The 23,942-nt window shown below is 38.1% G+C and overlaps 1 protein-coding gene across 5 annotated transcripts in view; it reads left to right on the forward strand.

The window, feature by feature from the left end:
• Positions 1–23,942, forward strand: part of XPO5 (exportin 5) — a 56,623-nt gene that overhangs the window by 14,573 nt on the left and 18,108 nt on the right. For all 5 annotated transcript variants that reach the window (XM_037842778.1, XM_037842780.1, XM_037842779.1 and 2 more), the window contains 11 exons: positions 8,547–8,630; positions 9,133–9,258; positions 10,365–10,455; positions 11,753–11,881; positions 13,225–13,343; positions 16,296–16,451; positions 19,321–19,362; positions 19,855–19,944; positions 20,693–20,892; positions 21,427–21,526; positions 22,390–22,571. In XM_037842778.1, coding sequence (XP_037698706.1) covers positions 8,547–8,630; positions 9,133–9,258; positions 10,365–10,455; positions 11,753–11,881; positions 13,225–13,343; positions 16,296–16,451; positions 19,321–19,362; positions 19,855–19,944; positions 20,693–20,892; positions 21,427–21,526; positions 22,390–22,571 — 1,319 coding nt within the window. The remainder of the gene's footprint in view (positions 1–8,546; positions 8,631–9,132; positions 9,259–10,364; positions 10,456–11,752; positions 11,882–13,224; positions 13,344–16,295; positions 16,452–19,320; positions 19,363–19,854; positions 19,945–20,692; positions 20,893–21,426; positions 21,527–22,389; positions 22,572–23,942) is intronic.

The following is a 23,942-nucleotide window of genomic DNA, read 5'->3' on the forward strand; positions in this document are numbered from 1 at the left end:
CTCATTAACATTCATCTCTCGACAATTTCTTCTTTGACCCACTGATTGTTTAGGAGTATGTTGTTTAACCTCCAGATATTTGTGACTGTTCTAGATCTTTGATGGTTGTTGACTTCTAGTTGCATTCCATTTTGGTCAGAGAATGAGGTTTGAATAATTTCAATCTTTTTAAATTTATTGAGGCTTGTTTTATGTCTATTCTGGAGAAAGTTCTATGAGTACTGAAAAAGAATGTATATCCTGGTAATTTGGGATGTAATGCTCTATATATGTATGTTAAGTCTAATTCATTTATCACATTGTTTAGGTTCTCAGTTTCCTTATTGGTTCTCTGTCTGGTTGATCTGTCTATAGAAGAGAGTGATTATGAAGTCTCCCACAATTATTGTGGAAACATCCATTGCTTTCTTCAGTTTTGCCAATGTTTGTCTCATGTATTTTGGAGCACTTTGACTGGGTGCATAAACATTTATGATTATTATTTCTTGTTGAATTGTCCCTTTTATTAGTATATAGTGTCCTTCTTTGTCTCTTATGACATTCTTGCATTTAAAGTCTATTTTATCTGAAATTAGTATTGCTACCCCTGCTTTCTTTTGGCTGTAGCTTGCATGGAATATTTTTTTCCATCCTTTCACTTTCAATTTCTTTGTGTCGCTGGGTCTAAGATGAGTCTCTTGTAAACAACATACTGATACTTCATATTTTTAAACCATTCTACCAATCTGTATCTTTTAATTGGGCAGTTTAATCCATTCACATTCAATGTTATGACTGTGAAGGCAGATGTTGAATCAGCCGGTTTTTATTCATCAGATGTATTTTCCCCCCCCTCTATTTCCTTTAAGTTACCCTTACTAAAACTCTTCAGTTCTATGCCGTTCTCCAGACCTCTCTCTTTTTTTCTCAGCTGGTAGAGCTCCCTTTAGTATTTCTCGTAGGGCAGGTCTCTTGTTAACAAATTCTCTCAGCATTTGTTTGTGAAAATTTTAAGCTCTCCATCAATTTTGAAGGAAAACTTTGCTGGATAAAGAACTCTTGGCTGGCAATTTTTCTCTTTCAGAATTTTAAATATGTCATACCACTGTCTTTTTGCCTCCATGATGCTCACTGAGTAGTCAGTACTTAGTCTTGTTTCCCTTGTATGTGGTGAATTGCTTCTCTCGCTGCTTTCAGAACTTTCTCCTTCTCTTCAACATTTGACAGTCTGATCAGAATATGTCTCGAGTGGGTTTATTTGGATTTATTCTATTTGGAGTTTGTTGGGCATCTTTGATATCCGTATTTATGTCGTTTAGAAGGGCTGGGAAGTTTTCCCCAACAATTTTTTCGAATACTCTTCCTAGCCCTTTACTCTTCTCTTACCCTCTGGAACGCCAATGATTCTTATATTTGTGCGCTTAATGTGATCCATCATTTCCCTGAGATCCATTTCAAAATTTTCAATTTTTTCCTCCATTCGTTCTTTTGTGCTTTCACTTTCCATCACCTTATCTTCGAGTTTGCAAATTTGTTCCTCTTTCTCTTTAAATCTGGTGTTTTGTATCTCAATAATCTTTTTAATTTGATCTGCAGTATCTTTTGTTTCCAAAAGATCTGCTATTTTTTTATTTACTCGCGCAAATTCATCTTTATGCTCTTCTGGGGTCTCTTTCATGTCTTTTATATCTTGAGCTGTGATGTTGATATTTGTGTTTATTTCTTTGATTAATTGCTCCAAGTTCTGCGTCTCCTCTGGCTTTTTAATTTGGATGTTTAGGTTATCCATATCTTCTAGTTTCTTCATATGCTTTATAATTTTCTGTTGTTTTGGCCTCTTGGCATATGCTTATCTTGGTAGGGTTATTTCGGGATATGCTGACTTATTTGAACATTTATCTATAATTTGACAGAGCTGCAACTTGGTGAAATGCAGTTTCCCTGACCTACCAGCAGATGGTGCTCCTGAACCACCCCTTACCCTCAAGCCAGTTCTCCCCAACTTCGTTGATGCACCGAGTGGGGTCCAAACCATGTGGAGGTCCAGTCAGTGTACCTATTTTCCGTGTGCACTGGGGACCACCAGCCCTGTCGTTAGGAGGCATGCCCTGTGCAATTTGGCAGGGAGTCTGCTCCAGGACACAGTGGTCCCAGCCATTCCCGGGGCTGCGGGTGGAGTATTCTGGGGCTGCAGAACTGTGCGTCTCACCTTCGAGCTCAGATGCCCCACAATCCCTCTCTGCCAGGTGCTCACGAGTCCCTGAGATTGGGGGAGGTCTGACACTTCCCTGGGGCACGCCTGCCTCTAGGCTGTGCACACCACGGGCCTCTGTGGAGGAAGAATAGATGCCGTCACAAGCCCGCTGAATCCCACATTCCCTCAAGGAAGCTCTCAGCCATGAGACTATGACTCCCAGCCAGCTGCAAAGAGGGCTGCACCGTGCATGGAAAGCTACCCCCCTTCTGCAATCGTCTGCCTGCTCCAACAGCACAGGGACTCTTGACCATGGGCCTGTGAAGGGTTATCACCCATGCCAGGTACTAGGGAGTGTGCCCGGGGTGTGGAAGTCAACTCCCCTTTGTATTGTCAGCTGGCTCCAGCTGCCCGTTCCTACATGCTGTTACAGGCCAAACACTCACCCATCTCTAAATGCAGCCTCTCAGTTTCTCCAAGTACACACAGTGGGTGTAGAAGTAACTGCCCAGCTGGTGGAACCCTGGAACTGCTATTCTGGAGAACTTTCTGCCTTTATCTAGTGTTTTTCACAGAGGAGAATTTTGTTCTGTCTCTCCCAATCTGCCATCTTGGATCCCCCTCCCTTTGGGTTTTTTAATATTAGCCATACTAGTGAGTACGAAATGATACTTCATTGCAGTTTTGATTTGTATTTCCCTGATAGCTAGTGATATTGAGCATCTTTTCATGTGCTTCTTACCCGTGTGTATTTCCTCTCTGAAAAGTGTATTCAAGTCTTTTGCCCCTTTTTTAATTGGGTTGTTTGTCTTTTTACTGTTAATTTGTGGGATTTCTTTATATATTCCAGATATTAAACCCTTATTGGTTATGTGGTTTCCAAATATTTTCTCCCATTGAATAGGCTGCTTTTTCACTAAGCAAAAATATTCGTTTTTGAGAATATCTCATCTATTTTTTCTTTCATTGCTTGTGCTTTGGATGTAAGGTCTAAGAATACCCCTCCTACTACAAGATCTTGAAGGTGCTTCCCTACGTTTTCTTCTAGGAGTTTTATGGTCCTAGCTCTGTTTAGGTCTTTGATCCATTTTGAATTAATGTTTGTATAAGGTGTGAGATACAGGTCCTCTTTCATTCTTTGTTGTTGTTTTTATTTTAATTTGATAACATATAACCACAAAATTTTTCATTTTGTCATGATTTCCCATTTTATCATATGTACAATTAATTACATTCATTACATTACATTAATTACATTCAGAGTATTGTGCTACCAACACCACCATCCATTACCAAAACTCGTTCTTCATCCCAAACAGAAACTCTGAAACCATCAAGCAATAACTCCCTATTCCTTCTCTCTCCCCCAGCCCATAATAACCTACAATTCACTTTCTATCTCTATATATTTGTTTATTCTAGGTATTTCATATAAGTGGAATCATATAATACCTATCCTTTTGTTTCTGGCTTATTTCACTCAATATGATGTCTTTAAGGTTCATTCATGTTGTCATATGTATCAGAACTTCGTTCCTTTTTTCTGGCTGTATAATATTTCACTGTATGTATATGCCATGTTCTGTTTATTCATTCATCTGCTAATGGACACTTGGTTTGCTTCCACCATTTGGCTAATGTGAATAATGCCACTATGAACATTGGTGTACAAATATCTGTTCAAGTCCCTGTTTTTTTAATTCTTTGGGGATCATATCTAGGAGTGGAATTGCCAGGTCATAAAGTAATTCTATATTTAAAAGTCTATTTTTTTTTTGAATTCAACTTTATTGAGATATATTCACACACTATACAAACCATCCGAAGTTGTACATACAGCCCCATGATCAATTTTAGAACATTTTCATTACCCCAGAAAAGAAATAAAAATAAACAAGAAAACCCAACTCTTCCCTTACCCCTTATCCCACCCATGATTGATGCATAGTATTGATGTAGCAACATTTGTTACTGTTGATGAAAGAGCATTAAAATATTACAGTTAACTGTAGTCCACAGTTTGCAATATGTACATTTTTCTCATAAACTCTTCTATTATTAACTCCTTGTAATAGTGTCATACGTTTGTTCTAGTTCATGAAAGAACTTGATTATATTTGTACAGTTAATTACAGACATCGTCCACAACAAGATCCACTGCATTATACATTCCCATGTTTTAACTGCCAACTTTCCTTCTGGTGACATATGTAACTCTAAACTTCCCCTTTCCACCGTATTCACACACCCTTCAGCACTGTTAATTATTCTCACAATAATGTGCTACTGTCACCTCTGTCAATTTCCTAACATCTATGTGCAACGTAATTAAACATTCTGAACATATTAAGCAACTGCTCCCCATTCTTTATCCTATATTATATATTTTATGTCTATAATTTTCCATATAATTAGTTCGTATCAGTGAGATCAAACAATATTTGTCCTTTTTTTGTCTGACTTATTTTACTTAAACATTATCCTCAAGGTTCATCCATGTTGTCGCATGCTTCAGGACTTCATTCCTTTTTACTGCTGAATAATACTCTATCGTATGTATATACTGCATTTTGTTTATCTGTTCGTCTATTGATAGACACTTGAGTTTTTTTCCATCCTTTGGCAGTTGAGAATAATGCCACTATGAACATTAGTGTGCAAATGTCTGTTTGCATCCCTGCTTTCAGATCTTCTGGGTATATCTCGAATAGCAGGATTGCTGGGTTATAAGCCAACTCTATACTTTGCTTCCTGAGGAACCGCCAAACAATTCTCCACAGTGGCTGTACCATTTTGCATTCCCACCAACAGTGAATAAGTATTCCAGTTTCTCCACATTCTCTCCAATACTTACAGTTTCCTGCTTGTTAATAGCAGCCATTCTAGTAAGTGTGAGATGATACGTCATTGTGGTTTTGATTTGAATTTCCCTGATAACTAGTGAAGCCGAACATCTTTTTATGTGATTTTTTGCCATCACTATTTCCTCTTTGAAAAAATGTTTATTCATGTCTTTTGCCCATTTTTTAATTTGGGCTGTTCATCTTTTTATTGTTGAGTTCTAGGATTTCTCCATATATTCTAGATGTCAAACTCTTATCCGAATATTTTCTCCCATTGAGTCAGTTGCCTTTTCACCCTTTTGACAAAGTCTTTTGAAGCAATGAAGTATTCACTTTTGAGGAGTTCCCATCTATCTATTTTTTCTTTCATTGCTTGTGCTTTGCGTATAAAGTCTGAGAAACTACCTCCTGTCAATAGATCTTAGAGATGTTTCCCTACATTTTCTTCTATGAGTTTTATGATACAGATTCTTATATTTAAGTCTTTGATCGATTTTGAATTAATTTTTGTATAACGTGTGAGATAGGGGTCCTCTTTCATTCTTTTGGTTATGGCTTTTCAGTTCCGCCAACACCATTTATTGAAGAGGCGTTCTGTCCCAGTTGAGTAGTCTTGGGAGCCTTGTCAAAAATCAGTTGACCATAGATCTGAGGGTCTGTTTCTGAACTCTCAGTTCAATTGCATTGATAAATATGTCTATCCTTTTGCCAGTAGCATGCTGTTTTGACCACTGTGGCTTTATAATATGCTTCAGAGTCAGGAAGGGTGATACCTCCTACTTCATTCTTCTTTTTCAAGATATTTTTAGGTATTTGAGGTCCCTTACCCTTCAAAATAAAATTGATAATTAGCTTTCCCATTTCTGCAAAGTAGGCTGTTGGAATTTTGATTGGTAGTGCATTGAATCTGTAAATCAGTTTGGGTAGAATTGACATTTTAATGACATTTAGTCTTCCAATCCATGAACATGGAAGGTCTTTCCATTTATTCAGGTCTTCTTTGATTTCTTAGCAATGTTTTGTAATTTTCAGTGTACAAGTCTTTTATATCTTGGTTACATATGGAGAGAAAAATAACAGACATGGAAATAAAAGACACTATATGAAATTAAAAATATACTGGAGACACACAACAGCAGATTTGAGGAGGCAGAAGAAAGAATCATTGAAGATAGATAACAAGAATTTGAACAGACAAAAGAACAAATGGAGGAAAAAATGGAAAAATTGAGCAGGGTCTCGGAATTGGTGACAACACAAAGTGCACAAACGTACGCATCATGGGTGTCCAGAGGAGAAGGGAAAGGGACCAGAAAGAATATTTGAAGAAATAATGGCTGAAAAATTCGCAACCCTTATAAATGACAAAAATAGGCAAATCCAAGTAGCCTAACGTCCTCCAAACAGAATAGGTCCGAATAGACCCACTCCAAGACGCATAGTAATCAGACTGTCAAATGCCAGAGAGAAGGAGAAAATTCTGAAAGCAAAGAGAGAAATGCAGCTCACCACCAAAAGGGAAGCCAAATGAGACTCAGTGCTGATTTCTCATCAGACAGAGGCGAGAAGGTAGCAATACAACAAATTTAAGATATTGAAAGAGAAAGATTGGCAGCCAAGAACTCTATCCAGCAAAGCTGTCCTTCAAAAATGAATGAGAGTTAAAATATTCACAGATAAACAGAAACTGAGAGTTCATTAATAAGAGACCAGCCCTACGAGAACTATTAAAGAGAGTGCTGCTGGATGAAAAGACAGGAGAGAGAGGTCTGGAGGAGGGTACAGAATTGAAGCGTGTTAGTAAGGGTAACATAAAGGATAAAAAGAGAGAGAGAAAAAAAATAGATCTGACAAATAAAAGCCAAATGAAAAGATGGTTGTTATTAATACAATCAGTATACCAGTTATTAATAACTGTCTTTACAGTAATAACTTTGAATGTTAATAAACTCCCCAGTCAAAAGACAGATTTGCAGAATGGATTAAAAAATATGATCCATCTATATACTGTTTACAAGAGAGACTCATCTTAGACCCAAAGATATAAATGGGTTGAAAGTAAAAAGATGGAAAAAGATATTCCATGCAAGTAGTAACCAAAAAAAGCTGGGTTGCTATATAATATCAAACAAAATATATCATACCACTGCCACCTTGCCTCCATTGTGTCTTATGGAGCCAAATCAGCATTTTTATTTGGCTTCCCTTGTATGTGGTGAGTCGCTTTTCTCACTGCTTTCAGAATTTGCTCTGAAAAAAATGGAGAAAAAAATGGGAGAATTTGAGCAGGAACATATCTCCCTGCTTCTTGGTATTGGCTTGTTATTTTTTGCTGATGTCTAGGCATGTATCTTGATGTGTTGACTGTGAAGATCAGTTTCTCCCTCTTGTCTAGGGTTTTATTGTTGATTGGCTTTTTGTTAAGGCTCTTCTTAGAAGCTTAATCCAACTTATTCTAGAACTTTAGAATGGCCCGTGTCTAACTGTTCAGATTTTCTCGGCTGTTCTTCATCTGTTTCTTGCCCTAGATATGTGCTATAATTTTTAAGATTGTATTTTTTGTGCAGTTGTTTCACCTCCAGGGAAAGCTTCCTTTCCTATCTTGATTTGTTCTGTTTATTTTTGTGCATAATTCTCTCCCCAACTCCTATGACTTATTTAAACTCTCTCCCTCACCCAGTGCTCCCATTTCCTTACGCTTTCCAGTTCTACAATCCGTCCTGTCTTTCACCAGTTCAGTTTAAGCATAGCACTCCTCCCCAACTTTTTTTTTTTCTTGTGTGAATTTTTTGCCTCCAGTTTCTTCCCCATTACGGTAGCCAGATAGGGTCAGTCCAGAAAGGGGGTCACTCCAGAAAAGTCCATTTTGTGTTTAGGTGGTCCAGCCAGCAGAAACTGGATAGAGTGAGTACACTCTTACCAACTCTTTTACTGTGGTCTTCCCCCCACCCCACCCCCACCCTGCAGGCCCTTTTGTATCCAGCACTCCTCAGCAGCTTGTGTTCTGCCCTGGGACTCTGCAGACTTGGGTCCCTGTGCCTGGGTATGCATGGGAGTCTGTCTTGATGCTGTCAGTGAGTGGCTCTATAATCTATGTCCATGGTGGTAGGGACCTGGGTCACTGCCTCTGAGAGACTCACAAGTGTGTGGGACCAAGTAAGGGGGAGGGGAGTGGACCAGCAATTCCAGGAAGGCAATTTCCTACCTGATATTTTTCATTTTCTTCGATTCAGTGTTTGTGTAGTCCTTCTCCAGTCTCCGTCATACTCCAGAGTTCTAAGCAAGTGGAATTTGTGCTTTTATTCACTGAACAGGGGAGGCTTTTTCAGGGGATGTCTCTGTCACATGTTGATAATATCCTGTTTTCTAGACCTTGATATGATGCCATTCTTTAGCCAAAGGGAAGTATAAAGTCCTTTCAAAACTGATTTTGAAGGTTTCAGATATCTATGTTTATTAATCCCTTCCCACCCCACTCCCGCCCACACACCGCAGCATCTTTAACGTAGTGTGGTCTTTTTCTCCTACAGGGTGTAGATTCTGATGTAGAAACACCAGTGAACTTTGGAAAATACCTGGAATCTTTTCTTGCTTTCACAACACATCCAAGTCAGGTAAACTTTATGCAGATAACTTCTTAAAATCTTAGTTAGGTGAAACAAAATCATGCACCATGGCCTGAAGTATTAGCAGCTCATAGACAAAATGTGACTCTTAAGGCCCTAAGAAATGAGTGCAGTGTCATTGCATTAAGGGAATTGTTAGGTCTTCTTCCTGAGCCAAGCAGCTTTCCCCCTCAGTAACATCATTCTGTTAAGGTATGTCCCAGCTACCTGATAAATTGTGTGTTATAAAATTAATTTCCAATTCAAGATTTTCCTTATCATATCACCGAGATTCCAGTATCCTTTCTTTATAGAGAAAAGTTGTTCTGTATGAAGATGTTTGATCTGTAGTGAGCAGACATTACTGATAAGTGCAGTAGGGGCAATTTCAAACTATAGAAGAGATTTACTTCTATGAGAAATGAGTTGGGAATTGCTGGGCTAAGTAATAATCCTGGTTATATAGAATCCAAATCCTTGAATTCTGAGTCTTTTCTTTGTTTTCCTTTAGTTTCTACGCTCTTCAACCCAGATGACTTGGGGAGCCCTCTTTAGGCATGAGATCCTATCCCGTGATCCTTTGTTACTAGCAATAATACCAAAATATCTTCGTGCTTCTATGACTAACCTTGTGAAGGTATGTAATCCCAATATAAATAATGTGGGATGTAAGTGAATACACATAATAGGACTTTGGTTGTCATCACTGATGGCCTTTTCTTGGTCACTAAAATCCCAGGGAGGAATCAAATGTACGATTTGTTTTGTATGACTGCGTGGTATGTGAATAGATCTCAATAAAATGAATTAAAAATAAAAAAAATAAAAAATCCCAAGGAGGGCATATTTTCTTACACCTCAGGAAGAAGGCATTCCATAATAGTTACGGTACCTGCTCTTTCATATTAGGAGCACTTAGATATCAAGTGTTGAGCTAGGTGCTGGGGAAAAAGAAGTGATAGGAAAAGCACAGTGACCATACCATGTGATAAGTGTTATACAGGGGTTAAAAGCAGGATGCTTCAGGAGTACATAGGAGGGTGGAATCGGGAAGATTTGAAGAGGAGGTATACCTAGGAATAGTTTCTAAAGGTCGCTTTGAGAGTCAGGAAGGTGACTGAGAATGGAGTAAGAGTGAAAGCAGTTGCTCATTACCTCAGAAGAAAGTTATTCATGGATTCCCTATGAGATTTGCTAAGGGCTCTTGCAGCTGACAGGTTCTTAATCTTGATTTATAAAGTCAGATTTATAAAGTCTCTCCGTGTTTGCTCAAGCAATTCACTGAGCACATAGCATACTGTATTCCAAATCCTGCCATGATCTTCAGTCCTTTTTGAATGAAACACAAAAGTTCCACATGCTTATCTTCCCAGAGTTCAGCATGTAATGAGGCAAATAGTTCTCACTTCTGTCTCACTTATTGCAGGCTTTATTGGCATTTTGTCTTGGGACATCTTCATACTCACAGACCCTAAATGGATTCTAGAATTTAATTCTCCTTTGGGAACCTAGAAGAGGGTATCAGCTAAAAAAGTGTTCTGTTTTATACCACTCAGGAATACTGGAGCTGGGTGTAAATTGTGGGCTTGCAGTAGAACAGAAGTAGTTATTAATCATAAAATATCTTATGCAAACCCTAAACTCTTAAACAAATTAAAAAATACTTCTGCTCCTAGAGCTTAAGAACTCTTATCTTTTAGTAGGTCCATTTTCATCCCCTACCCCAATCATTTCTCTTTCCAGATGGGCTTTCCTTCTAAAACAGACAGCCCTAGCTGTGAATATTCTCAAATTGATTTTGATAGCGATGAAGACTTCAATGCTTTCTTCAACTGTAAGTGATACTGGCCTGGAATTTGTTTCTGCTAACAGTCTCAGAATGGTATCTAATATTATGACTTCTAGGGTTCTTATTAAAGAGCCCAAATTTGGACAGCAACTTGCTTACACTCTAGTTTCAGATTGCTAAAGGGTGCTGGGATCATACTCATTCCAGGTGTGTTATTCTCTGTTCCACCCCCTACACACATACACATGCACACAACACACCACTGTATTGGACGTTGTTTAGGGATAGTAGCAGTTCTTAAGGCACTCTTTAATTTTTTTTTTTATACTTGGAAGTTCTTTTTTCCAAAAAAAAAGGAAAAAACCCATTATATACTAATATCTTAACTCTATCCTGGGTTTGCCTTAGCCTGATTTCTTCTCTCATCCTGCATACCCTTCCACTCCCCGTTTTTAATAGCTTTATTGTGATATAATTCATTTACCATACAATTCACCCATTTAAAGTGAACAATTCATTATTTTTTAGTATATTCACAGAGTTATGCATTCATTATCAGTCAGTTTTAGAATGTTTTCATTGCCCCAAAAAGAAACCCCGCACCCATTAGCAGTCATTCTCCAATCCTCTCATTCTCCCACTCTAGCCCTTGACAACCATTGAATCTACTTTCTGTCCCTATAGATTTGCCTATTCTGGACATTTCTTATGAATAGATTCATACAATAAGTAGTCTTTTTTGTGGCTCTCATCTTTCATTTAGTATAATGCTTTCAAGATTTATCCTTGTTGTGGCATGCATTGGTACTTTGTTCCTTTTTACTGCCAGTAATATTGTGTGCATATACCACGTTTCATCTGTCCACTCATCAGTACATGGACATTTGAGTTGTTTCTACTTTTTGGTTATTATGAATAATACTGCTGTGACCATTCACCTACAAGCTTTGTGTGGGCATACCTTTTCATTTTTCTTGGGTATGTAACTAGGAGCAGAATATGGTAACTTTGTGTTTACAGTATTTTGATAAACTGCCAGATGGTTTTCCACAGCAACTACACCATTTTACATTTCCACCAACCTTATTTCCTTTTAATTCCAACAGAAATCAGAGACCATTATTAGTTTGCCACTTACAACTGATCTAGCTGCTAAGGCAGCTTCCAGAGATAATTTATTTTTAAAAATGTCTGGGTTTGTTAATTCAACAGAGATAACTGAACATGCCTTTCAGAAGCACAAGTCTGCAAAGCAGTTTCTTTGAGCATTTCCCCCCTGGGATGGACACTTGAGTAAGCATTATTGTATGCCAATTATTGATTCATGTCCTTCCCTTGGCAGCTTCCCGGGCCCAACAAGGAGAGGTGATGAGGTTGGCATGTCGTTTAGATCCCAAGACTAGTTTCCAGATGGCTGGCGAGTGGCTAAGGTATCAGCTGTCAACTTCTATTGATACTGGATCCATGAATTGTAAGTTTTTTTCACTGATGAATATTAATAAAATATTGTGCCAAAACTGTACATAGGAAATAAACCTGAGCCCTCTTTTAAGGAAATACTTCAGAACATACTGTTGAAAATAGATTTGCTCAACTGCCTGATACCATACTGGGTAGTGAGCCTTTTCATTTGCACATACAGAGAAAGCAGGTAACCTAACACCAAATTGCAAATTAGGGTAAACTAGAATAAAACCATGTCAATATAATTTTTCCCTCCATTTTTCTTTTCTGACACAATTAAGCCATTTGTTTATTGCTAATTTCATTACTTTACTTCAGGCACCAACAAATTACATACATGTCTAGGCCTAACTTCTTAAAGCTTTTCAGTCAGTTTCTTGCACAGCGCCACTCCTAAACTCAGAATCATTTTTTAGCATAACAAAGCAGCAGCAGCAGGGACTTCCTCTATCACTCAACCACCTCAAGCCCTTTGGGAAATGCCACTTTATATAACATCAGACTATCCCCCCTCTATCCAAGTGCATAAATCAGCTAACTTCTCTCTGTTCCAGATCTCTGTCTGTCATCTTATTAATGCATACATTGGCTGACAGGTTGAATAAGGCAGGAGAGTGTGAATTAACTGGTGTAAGTTACTGCTTTAGAAAAGTTCCATACTCAGTCAATTTCCAAGTACACTAGTTACTTGGCATCTATGCTATTAGCTTTAAGTATTCACAGTTGACTCTGGAGATCCCTTACATCTAATAACTTGAAAGTTTATGGAGGCACAAGTATGTTACACCAATATGAAGCTAGTGAATGGGAGCACTATATGGAAATAAGAAAAGCAATCTTGAATCCTTTTGCGTTGCTATTTGAATTATGTGTCCTAATGGTATTTGTAAACTTGGAAGGGGGCACAGTTCTCTGGACATATCCCTCACAAAGATCATGAGGCTGTTGAATGTGAAGCAGCATTTTGTATCTTATATCAATTCCTTATTTGAAGGGTTCTTTATGGTCTCAAATATTGTTATCATTTAGATTCCTTGGACAGATTATAAAGAGGGAAATTGATTAATGTGTACCAAATATCTCTGATGGGCCAGGCACTTTTTAATGCTTATGTCCATATTCTCATTGAATACTCATAACAGTTTTACAGTCAAGGCTCACAGAGGTACATTCAGACAGCTCATTGTTAGATGTGGAAGCTGGATAGGAACCCCTCTCTGTCTTCATCACACATGTACATTGTTTTTCCAAACTCATGGCCTCCAAGACCGCATTGTCTCTCTGTGTCTTCTGTGACCCTACAGTGCTGGGGTGTGTGTGTGTGTGTTTTAAAATTCTGTTCTCCTACAGCTGGAACTGGAGAAGGTGGCCTCTGCTCCATTTTCTCACCTTCATTCGTTCAGTGGGAAGCCATGACTTTTTTTTTGGAAAGTGTGATCAACCAGATGTTTCGAACACTAGATAAAGAAGTAAGTAATTGTTTCCCTTGCTAATTGCATAATGATTTTGATCTTTTTTTAAACTAACAGAGGGATAGGAAAATCTGTGAATGTGTATCTTACAGAAAAGGTAACTGAGATTCGGAGAGGTTAAATAACATACCCAAGTTCAAATAACTAGTAAGTGGCAAAGCTGAGATCCAAAGTCAGGTCTGCCATACTCTTATGTCCATATTAAGGTAGTACATAGTAGACAGGCACTGTGATCTCTAAGATAAGGTAACTATTGCAGGGGAGGACAGTAATGGAAATCTTAAATTGGATAATTTTAAGAGATACTTAGCATTAAGCATCCTTTTCAATTTATGGCAGATGAACCAGAGTATTCATGTTGATTGAACAAGGTCCCTTTCCTTTGAATAATGCTGAACAAGTAAGTTTTATTTTTTTAATACTTTGTGTAGCCTGTCACCTTTTCTTATAATATTACTTCAGGTGCAGCTACAATTGGATAACAGTGCATACATCATTAGCTATGCTAATTAGATTAAAATAATTGGATCACAGATAATTGTGTGGTCATTACATTTTATATATTCGAGGTGAATTGTGTAAAGAATCTGTAAGTCCCTCAGAGATAAAGAGATACAGTGTTTTCTCTTATGAGCACCATATTAACAAATTAGGTCTGAGAGAATAGACTATGACAAGTCAGAAAGTCCCTTATCAAATCAAGGGCAATTCTCCCTTTCCTGACAGTCTTAATGGATCCAAACATGTGGGTATAATTCTTTTTGAAGTCAGGAAGGATAATGAAATGGTCAGGGTTTTCAAGTACTTTCAAATGTATAAAAGGACTAGCAGTATCTGAGAGAAGAGGGTTGTAAGCTGGGTTTTATGATAAAGCCCTGGATATGATGATATTATGTCTTTGATATTAGTTGGTCATAAAGTAAACAAAAAATTTTGAATGTATATAGGAGAGAGATGTGGGGCAGGGACAAAACATAAGGTGACAAACTACTTTAGAAATTTGGTAGAAGTCAGAGCAAGTAGTGGGAGAAACACAAGTAGAACTAATACCCCACACCTGCTTCAGGAGAATTCTGGATATAGTATTTGGCTTTGCTAATGACTTAAAGTAAATCTCTGACCCTTTTTTTTTTTTCTTTTTTTTTCCTTTTCACCAAAATGAAATGGGTCAGAATGAAGCATTCTTGATGGGGAAAGATGAGTATTTTGTGACTATATGTTAATGAAATTATTCACCTATTTAGTAATGGAGTTAAAACACATTATAATTCCCCAGGCATGTGCAAGTGACAGTGAGCTCAGCCTGTTACATTCCCACTTGCAGCAATCAATTTACAACTCTGCAGAGTATTACCTAGTTTAGCGGTTTGCAAACTTCTCCGTTTCTGCACTCGATCACTATTACCCCAGTGTCAGTCAGAGCAGCTCACCTGTTATCAGGTTTATTTATCTTTCCATGAAAGTGTTTGACCAAGAGGTTCTTTGACTACAAGGGTTGAAAAACTGCTCATCTATTCCTTAGTGGCATAAGCTGAGCTTGTATGTATTTCCAGTGTAACTATCAGAACATGGGGAGAGCTTTGCATCAGCAGCTTTAGCAATGGAGTGACTTAGGGAATAGCTTTGGAGGAAAAAATATCTCAATTTGAAGAAGATGAGAATTGACTTACCCCCCAAGGTATTAAAATATAAAGCTATAGTATTTTAAAACAGTGTGGTATTGGCATTAGATGTAGCTCATTGGAACAAAATAACCCAGAAACAATCCAGAACATATATAAGCAACCTAAATAGACAGAGAAGGGTTGGATTTTTCAGTAAATCGCATTAGGAAAAATTAACTGTTTGGGAAAAAGTCTCTAAGTTGAAAAACAATGAAAGTAATGACAAAAAATTTAACAGCTTTGAATACGTAAAAATTTAAACATGTCAAAGCATAAACTTTTTGAAAAGGGAAACTTGAAACAATATTTGTAATAAATATGGATGGGATTGATATCCCCAATATAAAAAGCTTATATCTGGTAAACAGTACTCATCTTGTACAGTTGGCACAATTTTGAAGAGTAATGTGGTAATATCTAGTTGAAGATACATAGCCATATGACCCAGCAGTTCACTCCTAGTTTTTATACTCTAGAGAAACCCTGCATAAGCACAAAGACAATCTTTACAGGAGTAAGAATTGATAAATATTTTGTTGTATATTTATAGAGCAATGAAAATGATAAACTAGGGCTCTATTATGAATAAGGTATGTCCAGAATATTTCACAGTAAATTGATAAGAAAAACACTCTAGAACCCAGTGGAGAAATAAACAAGGATATGATTGGGTAATTTATAGAGGAGAAACTAAAATAGCTAATAATGTGAAAAAACTTCAACTTAATTTAAGTATTCAAAAAAATGCAAATTTAAATAAATTCATTTTTTTACTTTCAAAATAAGGAAAGGTTTTAGGGAATAATACTGCTACTAAGAACATGGTAAGAAGGGCACATTTATGAATAGAGAATCAAAAGATGCAACCTGTAAAGTTTTTTTCTTAGAACTTAGAAATATTCATACCTTTTAACCCATTAATTACATCCATCTGAAAGAGTCTATGACTCTTATTTAATTAAAATAAGTGAAAATGTGGAGTTTTGTTTTGGTTTTTGCAAAGATGTATCTTAGCTTTATTTACAAATAGTGAAAAACTGGAAATATTCTAAATTTCCAGTAATAGGGAATGCTACATCCCGAAGATGACATGTGGCAGTATGGATTACGAAAATTTTTAATAGTATGGGATAATGCTTATTTTGAGGATTAATATAAACCTACACACATATTATATGTGGCAACCATATTGTGTGTTAACGAGTTTCTAAGGAAAATTTAGCAAAATTGGCTGTCTCTGAGTGGTGGCAGCTGTGTCAACCTCCTTTTCATGTCTGAATTACAGGAAATTCCTGTTAATGATGGAATAGAGCTGTTGCAGATGGTCCTGAACTTTGACACCAAGGATCCCCTGATTCTCTCCTGCGTTCTCACTAATGTCTCAGCGCTCTTTCCATTTGTCTCCTACAGACCAGAATTCTTGCCCCAGGTCTTCTCTAAGGTAAATTTCTTCTTTGTAAACTTTATTTTGGCATTTCTAAGCTAACTATTTTTCATAACTTATTGAAAGCAAACACATTCATTTATTCATTTATCAAATATTTATTATGCTGGATCAGGCACCATGCCAGGGGAAAAGCCCTGTCTGGTTGGAAAGAAAGGCACCTAAACAGATGTTGTACCTACACAGCATTTCAATTAGTAGACTTGTGCACTGGGAAATAGAAGAGAATTCCTCAAGGAAATCATGCCTGAGCCAAGTTCTTCGGTGAAAAGAGTAAGCATGGACAAGTCATGTCAGTCTGGTCAGAGGGGACAGCATGAAGAAAAGGCACAGAAGAGAGAAAAGCATGGTATGTAGGAGTGCCTGAAGCAGTTTGGTAATGATAGAAGGACACTGGGACAAAAAAATGAAACTACGAGGAAGCAATCAGACAAATCCAGAAAGTGGGCCATTTTTACAAGACAATCAGCCTGGACCTTCAAAAAGTCAGTGTAACAGGGGAAACATGATAGGGAACTGTTGTAGATTGAAAAAGACATGAAGAGATGTAACAATCAAATTTAGTTTATAAACCTTGATTGGATCCTGGTTTGAATGAAATAGTTTTAAAAATTTCTTGGGACAATGGGTAATTTGTATAATGGGCTACATTATAAGTGTTCTTACGTTATTGTTAATTTTTAATGTGTTAATGATATTGTGATAACTAGATCCTACTAATCCAGCACTATCCAAAGAAAATACAATGTAAGCCATAGGCATCTTTTCAAATACCATTTCAACATGTAGCCAATATAAAAAATTATTAATGAAATATTATTTTTTTCATGTTAAGTCTTTGAAATCTGGTATGTCTTTTTTGCTTAAAGCACATCTCAAAACTATTTGTTGGAAATAGTTTGGATTTCATAGAATTTAAAGTTAAAAAAGTAGGTTCACATATCTAAGTTGTTCCAAACATACTTAAAAGCTTTCCGATCACTGAATTGATAATCAGCTTTTAAATTTAAATTAACATTAAGTAAAATGTTAATTTTAGCTACTTTTCAAGTGTTCAGTAGCACGTGTGGCTAGTGGCTACCATTTTGGGCAGTACCGTTCTAGGAGATTCATCCTAAGATATTTAGGATGTGCCCAAATATTTGGGGGAATCATTCATTTGCAATTTACTCTCAAATGGTTTAGGCAAAATATGCATGTGAAAGAGAGAAGAGTGTGTGTGTGTGTGTGTGTTGAGATTAAAAAATAGAACAAAAAATTATTGAATCAAAATGGAAAACTTGTAGGTGTTCTTTGTACTATTGTTTAAAATTTTCTGTGTTTTTAAAAAATTTTATAATGAAAAGTTGGAGGGAAAGGTATGAAGCCAAGAATGATGAGAGATTAGGTTGGCCAGGTAAGTAGCTGCAAGATTATGTGGCACCAAATACAGCATGCTAGAAGAGTTTCACAATGATTTTATAGTTAATGCAGTGCCACTGAAGGTTTGTAAGCAGGAAAGCAGTATAGTCAAATGTGTACTGTACATGTAGCTTACTACAAGCTGTGTGTAGCATGCCTTGAGGGAGGAAGATTGAACTATTAAATCCATTCAGATAAGGGATGATAGGAACCTCATTACTGAATGGGTTCCTCCAGTCATAGGACTAGAGAGAAGGCATATGTGTTAGGGTTTGGTGATTAATTAGAGCTATTCATTCATGCAGCAGGTAATGTTTAGCACTTTCTGATGTTAGACTGTTCTAAGCAGTAAGGCTACAGCAGTTAGTTGACTCTGCCCTCATGGAGCTCATGTTCTAGGAAGAGAGGGGCAGTAAACAATAGGTAAATAATGTCGAATAGCAATGAGTTCTATGAAGAAAAATAAATCAAGGTATTAGAGGATATCATGATGTCCTGTCACATTGACAGGGGATTTGTGAGAGGAAGAGGCAGTGTAGACTGCTTTCAGGTTTCCAGTTTAGGTGACTGGATGTGTGGCAGGGCCACCCCCTGAGTGGGAATACTGGATCAGGAGGGAGGCAGGAGTATGGAAGAGAAGGTTTTAGAATACCATGTATGAAATTACATGTAGAACATGCAGGTGGTGACATCTCACAGTAAATTGGCTGTTTGAGGCTGAAGGAGTCTAGACTTAAGAGAGTGGTGAGGTAAAATGAAGGCATCGACATAGACGTGCCAAGAATCAGAGGAGAAGCCCTGGGAAAGGATATGTACATAGTTAGCATATGTGGGTCTAACAGGGAACCCTGGAGCTCATTATTGGGGGAGGAGAGCAAAAGATGAGAAGCCCCCCAAGGGGAAAAAAAGAGAAATGGAGAATATGTTGTATCACAAAGGCCAGTAGAACTTCAGAAAGGTGGATCATTTATTACAACAGAAATTCTCTAAGAATGGGAAAATGTCAAGTGGGTTTCTCAGTTAGACCTTTGTCAGAATGTTATTCCATCTCAGTGGCCAGGGCAGAAGCCATATTGCGTTGGGTTAAGGAGTAAATGGGAAGTTACAAAATAGAATTGGGGAGAATAGATTATACAACTTTGGTAAATAGTAGAGAAGCGGGTGATGTTACCATGGCTGAGTGTTTGGGTGGTGACATGGATTATTTTGGGGCTCTCTGACCTTTTTCTTTTTAAAATATTCTGATGGTAAATTTGTGAATCTCAAACCTCTTGTAAAGGTATCTGGCAAAATGAACATCTAAAGCTTTGTACCACTGATCAAAAGCCCTTTTGTTACCATAGTGTTACAGAGAAAATACCCTTTGGGGATTGGGTTGGAAATTTTGTGGTGACTATTGTTTTAAGAGAAGAAAAATACAATATGCCTTTGGTATTGATAAATGACCTTTTTTCCCTCTCCTTAGCTATTTTCATCTGTCACTTTTGAAACTGTTGAAGAAAGTAAGGTAAGACCATGAATTCAGCCAACAGATGAATACCTAATACTTAGCCTGTATTTTTGTATAGGTGGAAGGGTGGGTTAGTAAAAGCAGTAGATGTTCAGGAATGGCAACCTCTTTTCAAACATACTTGGATATTTGCTTCTTTGATTTAGGTGAAGCAGGAAGCTGAGCATTAGTAGTCAGGGCTCATCCCTTTTTTTCTGATTTCCTCCCTATAAATTTTCTTCATAGAATTAAGAGAAACTTAGTGAAATTTAAGCCACAGCTCTTGAGATTTAACTTCTGTGTAAGAATATGATATGGTGTTTTACCCTAGAAATCCTGTGGGACAAATGCTTGGGCCCATGGTGACTATAAGTGTCACTTCCTTATGCTCTTGCAGTTGTGAACCATTCAGTGTGAATTTGCTTCTGAAGGAGAGGTTCACAGGATTCTATGCAGCATCTGTGAATTATATTAAAAGCAGCTCTAAGTTTGTGGAATTTATCTCTCCAGGTCCCCAGAACCCGGGCGGTAAGGAATGTGAGGAGGCATGCTTGTTCCTCCATCATCAAGATGTGTCGGGACTATCCGCAGCTCGTGCTGGTAAGCCACTGGGCCCTGGCAGTAGCTCTGAAGCCTGTCGTGAGTTTGGATACATAGCTGTGTAAATCCAGCCCTAATTACACCTTATATAAGGAAAAACTAGGAACTGTAGTTTTGCTTGAAATAAGCATCCTTGAGCTGTTGTCTCCTTTCTCCCTGTACTTTGTAGTGTAGTTAAAAATGCGAATATATTCTATCCGTATCTCCCCCTCCCCCCAATGAATAGTTCTCCTCTCTGTGGGTGGCCAAGTATTTTCTCTACAAATGAACAACACTTTACTGTAATACATGATTTTTTTAACAACTCCTGCCAAATGATGTCTTATCTTGAGAGAAGCCACACATAACCCCACCTTGTTTTTAGGGTTTCTATAAGAAATTTAGCATTATTCAGACTACAAATTAATGAGAAATTTCTACTCTGAATGCACAGCAGTCATATGCCTCCTTTTATGTATCACAAACTGATCTTTGCCTGTGAAGGTACCTGTAAAAGTTGATGTAGAAAAAAGATAAATTGCTTTCACAGTTGTAGTATGGGAAAGTGCAGTTACCCAAATATTCCATCTTCTTTGTCAGTTGTCTTGCTTATTCAGGCAAAAGAACAATGTAACGAAATTACTGAGTGTGTTGGCCTTACAGACCTGTCCTTCCTGGGAATGCCTCGGTTCTACTTTCTTTGGGTGACCCGGCTCTCCCTGAAAATCAGAACTTCACCACCTCTGGCTCTTTTGTTTGTGATCTGCAGCCCAGTTTTGACATGCTTTATAACCACGTGAAGCAACTTCTCTCCAATGAGCTACTCCTGACACAAATGGAGAAGTGTGCCCTCATGGAAGCTCTGGTTCTCATTAGCAACCAATTCAAGAACTACGAGCGGCAGAAGGTCTTCCTAGAGGAGCTCATGGCACCGGTGGCCAGCATCTGGCTTTCTGAAGACATGCACAGGTAGAGGAGATCCTTTGCCCTCACCCCTCCCTGCACTCAAGTACCCATTCTGTTCCTAGAATATTGAGGTGTTTTGGCACTATCAGTGATAGCCAAAGTTATCTAAAAGCAGTCTTTTGTATTCTAGCCTCTGAAAATACCATCTTGCTGTACAGTGGCTTAGGAGGGGAGACGAAATGAGTAGAAATGCTTAGTGTAGTATCTGCATTGTAACAGCACTTTGAAGAAATGAGACAACCAGTAGGGGCCATACGAAGTACGAGACACTAATCTGTGTCCATGTAGTAGATAAGTTGTTTTCTTCTTTGCATTCTCAAGCTTGTAGTGTTTTTAATTCTTTAAATTTTGTTAACATTTGGGAGTGGAGAGGGAAGTTTAAACCTTCAGATGATATGTGGCAATTAATGGGATTGAACTGCTCTCACTATAATAAATGCTCTTTGAGGCCAAATAATCATAGCTTATTAGCTCTTGTAGAGAAACATTGTTCTTGCTTAAAATATTTTTTAACTTCTTTTCCCCTCCAACTTTCAGAGTGCTGTTAGATGTTGATGCTTTTATTACCTATGTGGGTGCAAATCGGAAAAGCTGTGACCCAGGCTTGGAGGATCCCTGTGGCCTAAACCGTGCACGAGTGAGTAAGCTTCTCTTGGAAATAGGAAATTGCAGTGGCCATGGGTAGGGTGGTGGTGTTTGTCAAGCTTCTAGTAGAGTCACATTTTTCCTATAGTGGTGAGAAAGCTGGGAGTCTCCACTTCCCTAAGCTTCTCCTTTCTTTTCTTCTTTAGTCTTGAGTTCTTGAGTTAGTTCTCACAGCAGAGCAGATAGTCTTTTCTATGAAGCCACTATTTTGGCTTTAAGGATCTCTAAGTAGCTCTGAAGACTGAGGGTGTAATGAGCATATGTAGGTCAGAGCTTAGTCAGCGGGGTGAGTCCTACATGCCACTGCACTCAGTCACATAAAGTCCTAAGTGGTAGCCTAACTTACAAACCTGAAATATTTCAGTTCTTTGCTATTAAAATAAGCATTGTTCCTGGCTCCGTTATGGCAAAGGGCACATTAATTAACCTGGCAAGTAGTAGGTTGGTTGCAAGTACCACAAAGATAGTGATTACAGCAAGAGCTGACAGGGCCCAAGCAGGAGGATGCGGGGTCAACTCAGAAACAAGATGAAATGATGACAGTCTAAACACTTTGTTTTGGAGTATGTCCAAGCCACCTCCCAATCAGGGCTCCTCGGAGAGGTCATTGCAGCACCTGCAAGGACATCCTCATGAAAGGGAAGCTTAGAGAGCTTCCAGAGACTTCCACTGGTCCTGAAGATGCAGTGAGAGAACCCTGCTGAGGCTTGACCTTAAAAAAGATCCTGTGGGGGCAGGGAAGGGTTCTTTTCTTTCTCTTCAGCCTCTTTATCGTTCTTGCCATTGCCTTGCATATATCTAATTGCAGTTTTGTCTTTAATTCCCCTTTTATGTTTACTTTTCCTTTTTGCATAGATGAGCTTTTGCGTGTATAGCATTCTGGGTGTTGTGAAACGAACTTGCTGGCCCACTGACCTAGAAGAGGCCAAAGCTGGGGGATTTGTGGTGGGTTATACACCCACTGGGAATCCAATCTTCCGTAACCCCTGCACAGAGCAGATTCTGAAACTTCTTGACAATTTGCTTGCCCTTATAAGGTGAGTCAGAATAATAGTTTTTCTCTGCTTGTTTTGTTTTTGTTTTTAACCTTCAGAATCTCATTATCTGTTTATATGTCTTCAGATCATGGCTTTCTTTCATCAGATTGTGTTTTCTTTCTTTCTAGAAGTGGTGTCTTTTTCAAAATAACATCAGCTCTCACTTATACAAACTCTGCATTCCATTGTGAACCCGATGGTGGCTGATACCAAAACAGCTTTTCTCATGTTGTGCTTCCTCCATGTTCTTCTCCTACTTCTTTATACTTCACCCCTACTTTCATTTTAACTTTTATTTGGCCTAAATTTTTGTCACTAAAGGAAATGTTCATTGGGAGCAGGACAGTTGCTTTCCAGGTGTTTTTCTTTTTTTTTTTTTAATACAGTTTTATTGAAATATATTCACATACTGTACAGTCATCCACAGTGTACAATCAGCTGTTCACAGTAGCATCATATAGTTGGGCATTCATCACCAGAATCAACTTTTGAACATTTTTCTTACTCCTAAAAAAATAAAAAAATTAAAAAAAAGAACACCCAAAACATTCCATCCACCCCAGCCCACCCTACTTTTCGTTTAGTTTTTCTCCCCATTTTTCTACTCATCTGTCCATACACTGCACAAAGGGAGTATGAGCCACAAGGTTTTCACAATCACACAGTCACACCATGTAAGCTACATAGTTGTGCAATCGTCTTCAAGAATCAAGGGCTACTGGGTTGCAGTTAGACAGTTTCAGGTATTTCCTTCTAGCTATTCCAATACACTAAAAACTAAAAAGGGTATCTGTATAGCACATAAGAATGTCCTCCAGAGTGACCTCTCGACTCCATTTGAAATCTCTCAGCCACTGAAACTTTATTTTGTTTCATTTCACTTCTCCCTTTTGGTCGAGATGATTTTCTCAATCCCACAGTGCTGTCCGGGTGTTTTTCAGATGAACTGATCTGCATTTCTCAATGATGATTCTGACCTCAAAAGGGTCAGACATCCTCTGACTGAACATGCCAATGGAAGGAGTGATAGTTACATTTTCTAAGTATTTCCTAGATCCTGGCTTCTCAAAGTGATCAGAACTACATATATAGGTGGGGGAGACAGAGAGGTATAGAAACATAGTTTATGTATGTTATTGAAGTTGTTAGGTTGATATCTAAGCAAACAAAATTGTTATAGATTCAGGATGTTAAATTTAAGCCCATATAGCCACAAAGAAAATATCAGAGAATATGCAAATTCATGGAGACAGAAAGAGTATACGTTGGCAGGGGTGGTGGGCATGGGCAGTGGGGAGTTGATGCAGAATGAATGTGGGGTTTCTGTTTGGGGTGAAGGGAAGGTTGTAGTGGATCATGGTGAAGGGACTG

The sequence above is a fragment of the Choloepus didactylus genome, chromosome 7 (assembly GCF_015220235.1).
Source record: "Choloepus didactylus isolate mChoDid1 chromosome 7, mChoDid1.pri, whole genome shotgun sequence".
Taxonomy (NCBI): Eukaryota; Metazoa; Chordata; class Mammalia; order Pilosa; family Megalonychidae; genus Choloepus; species Choloepus didactylus.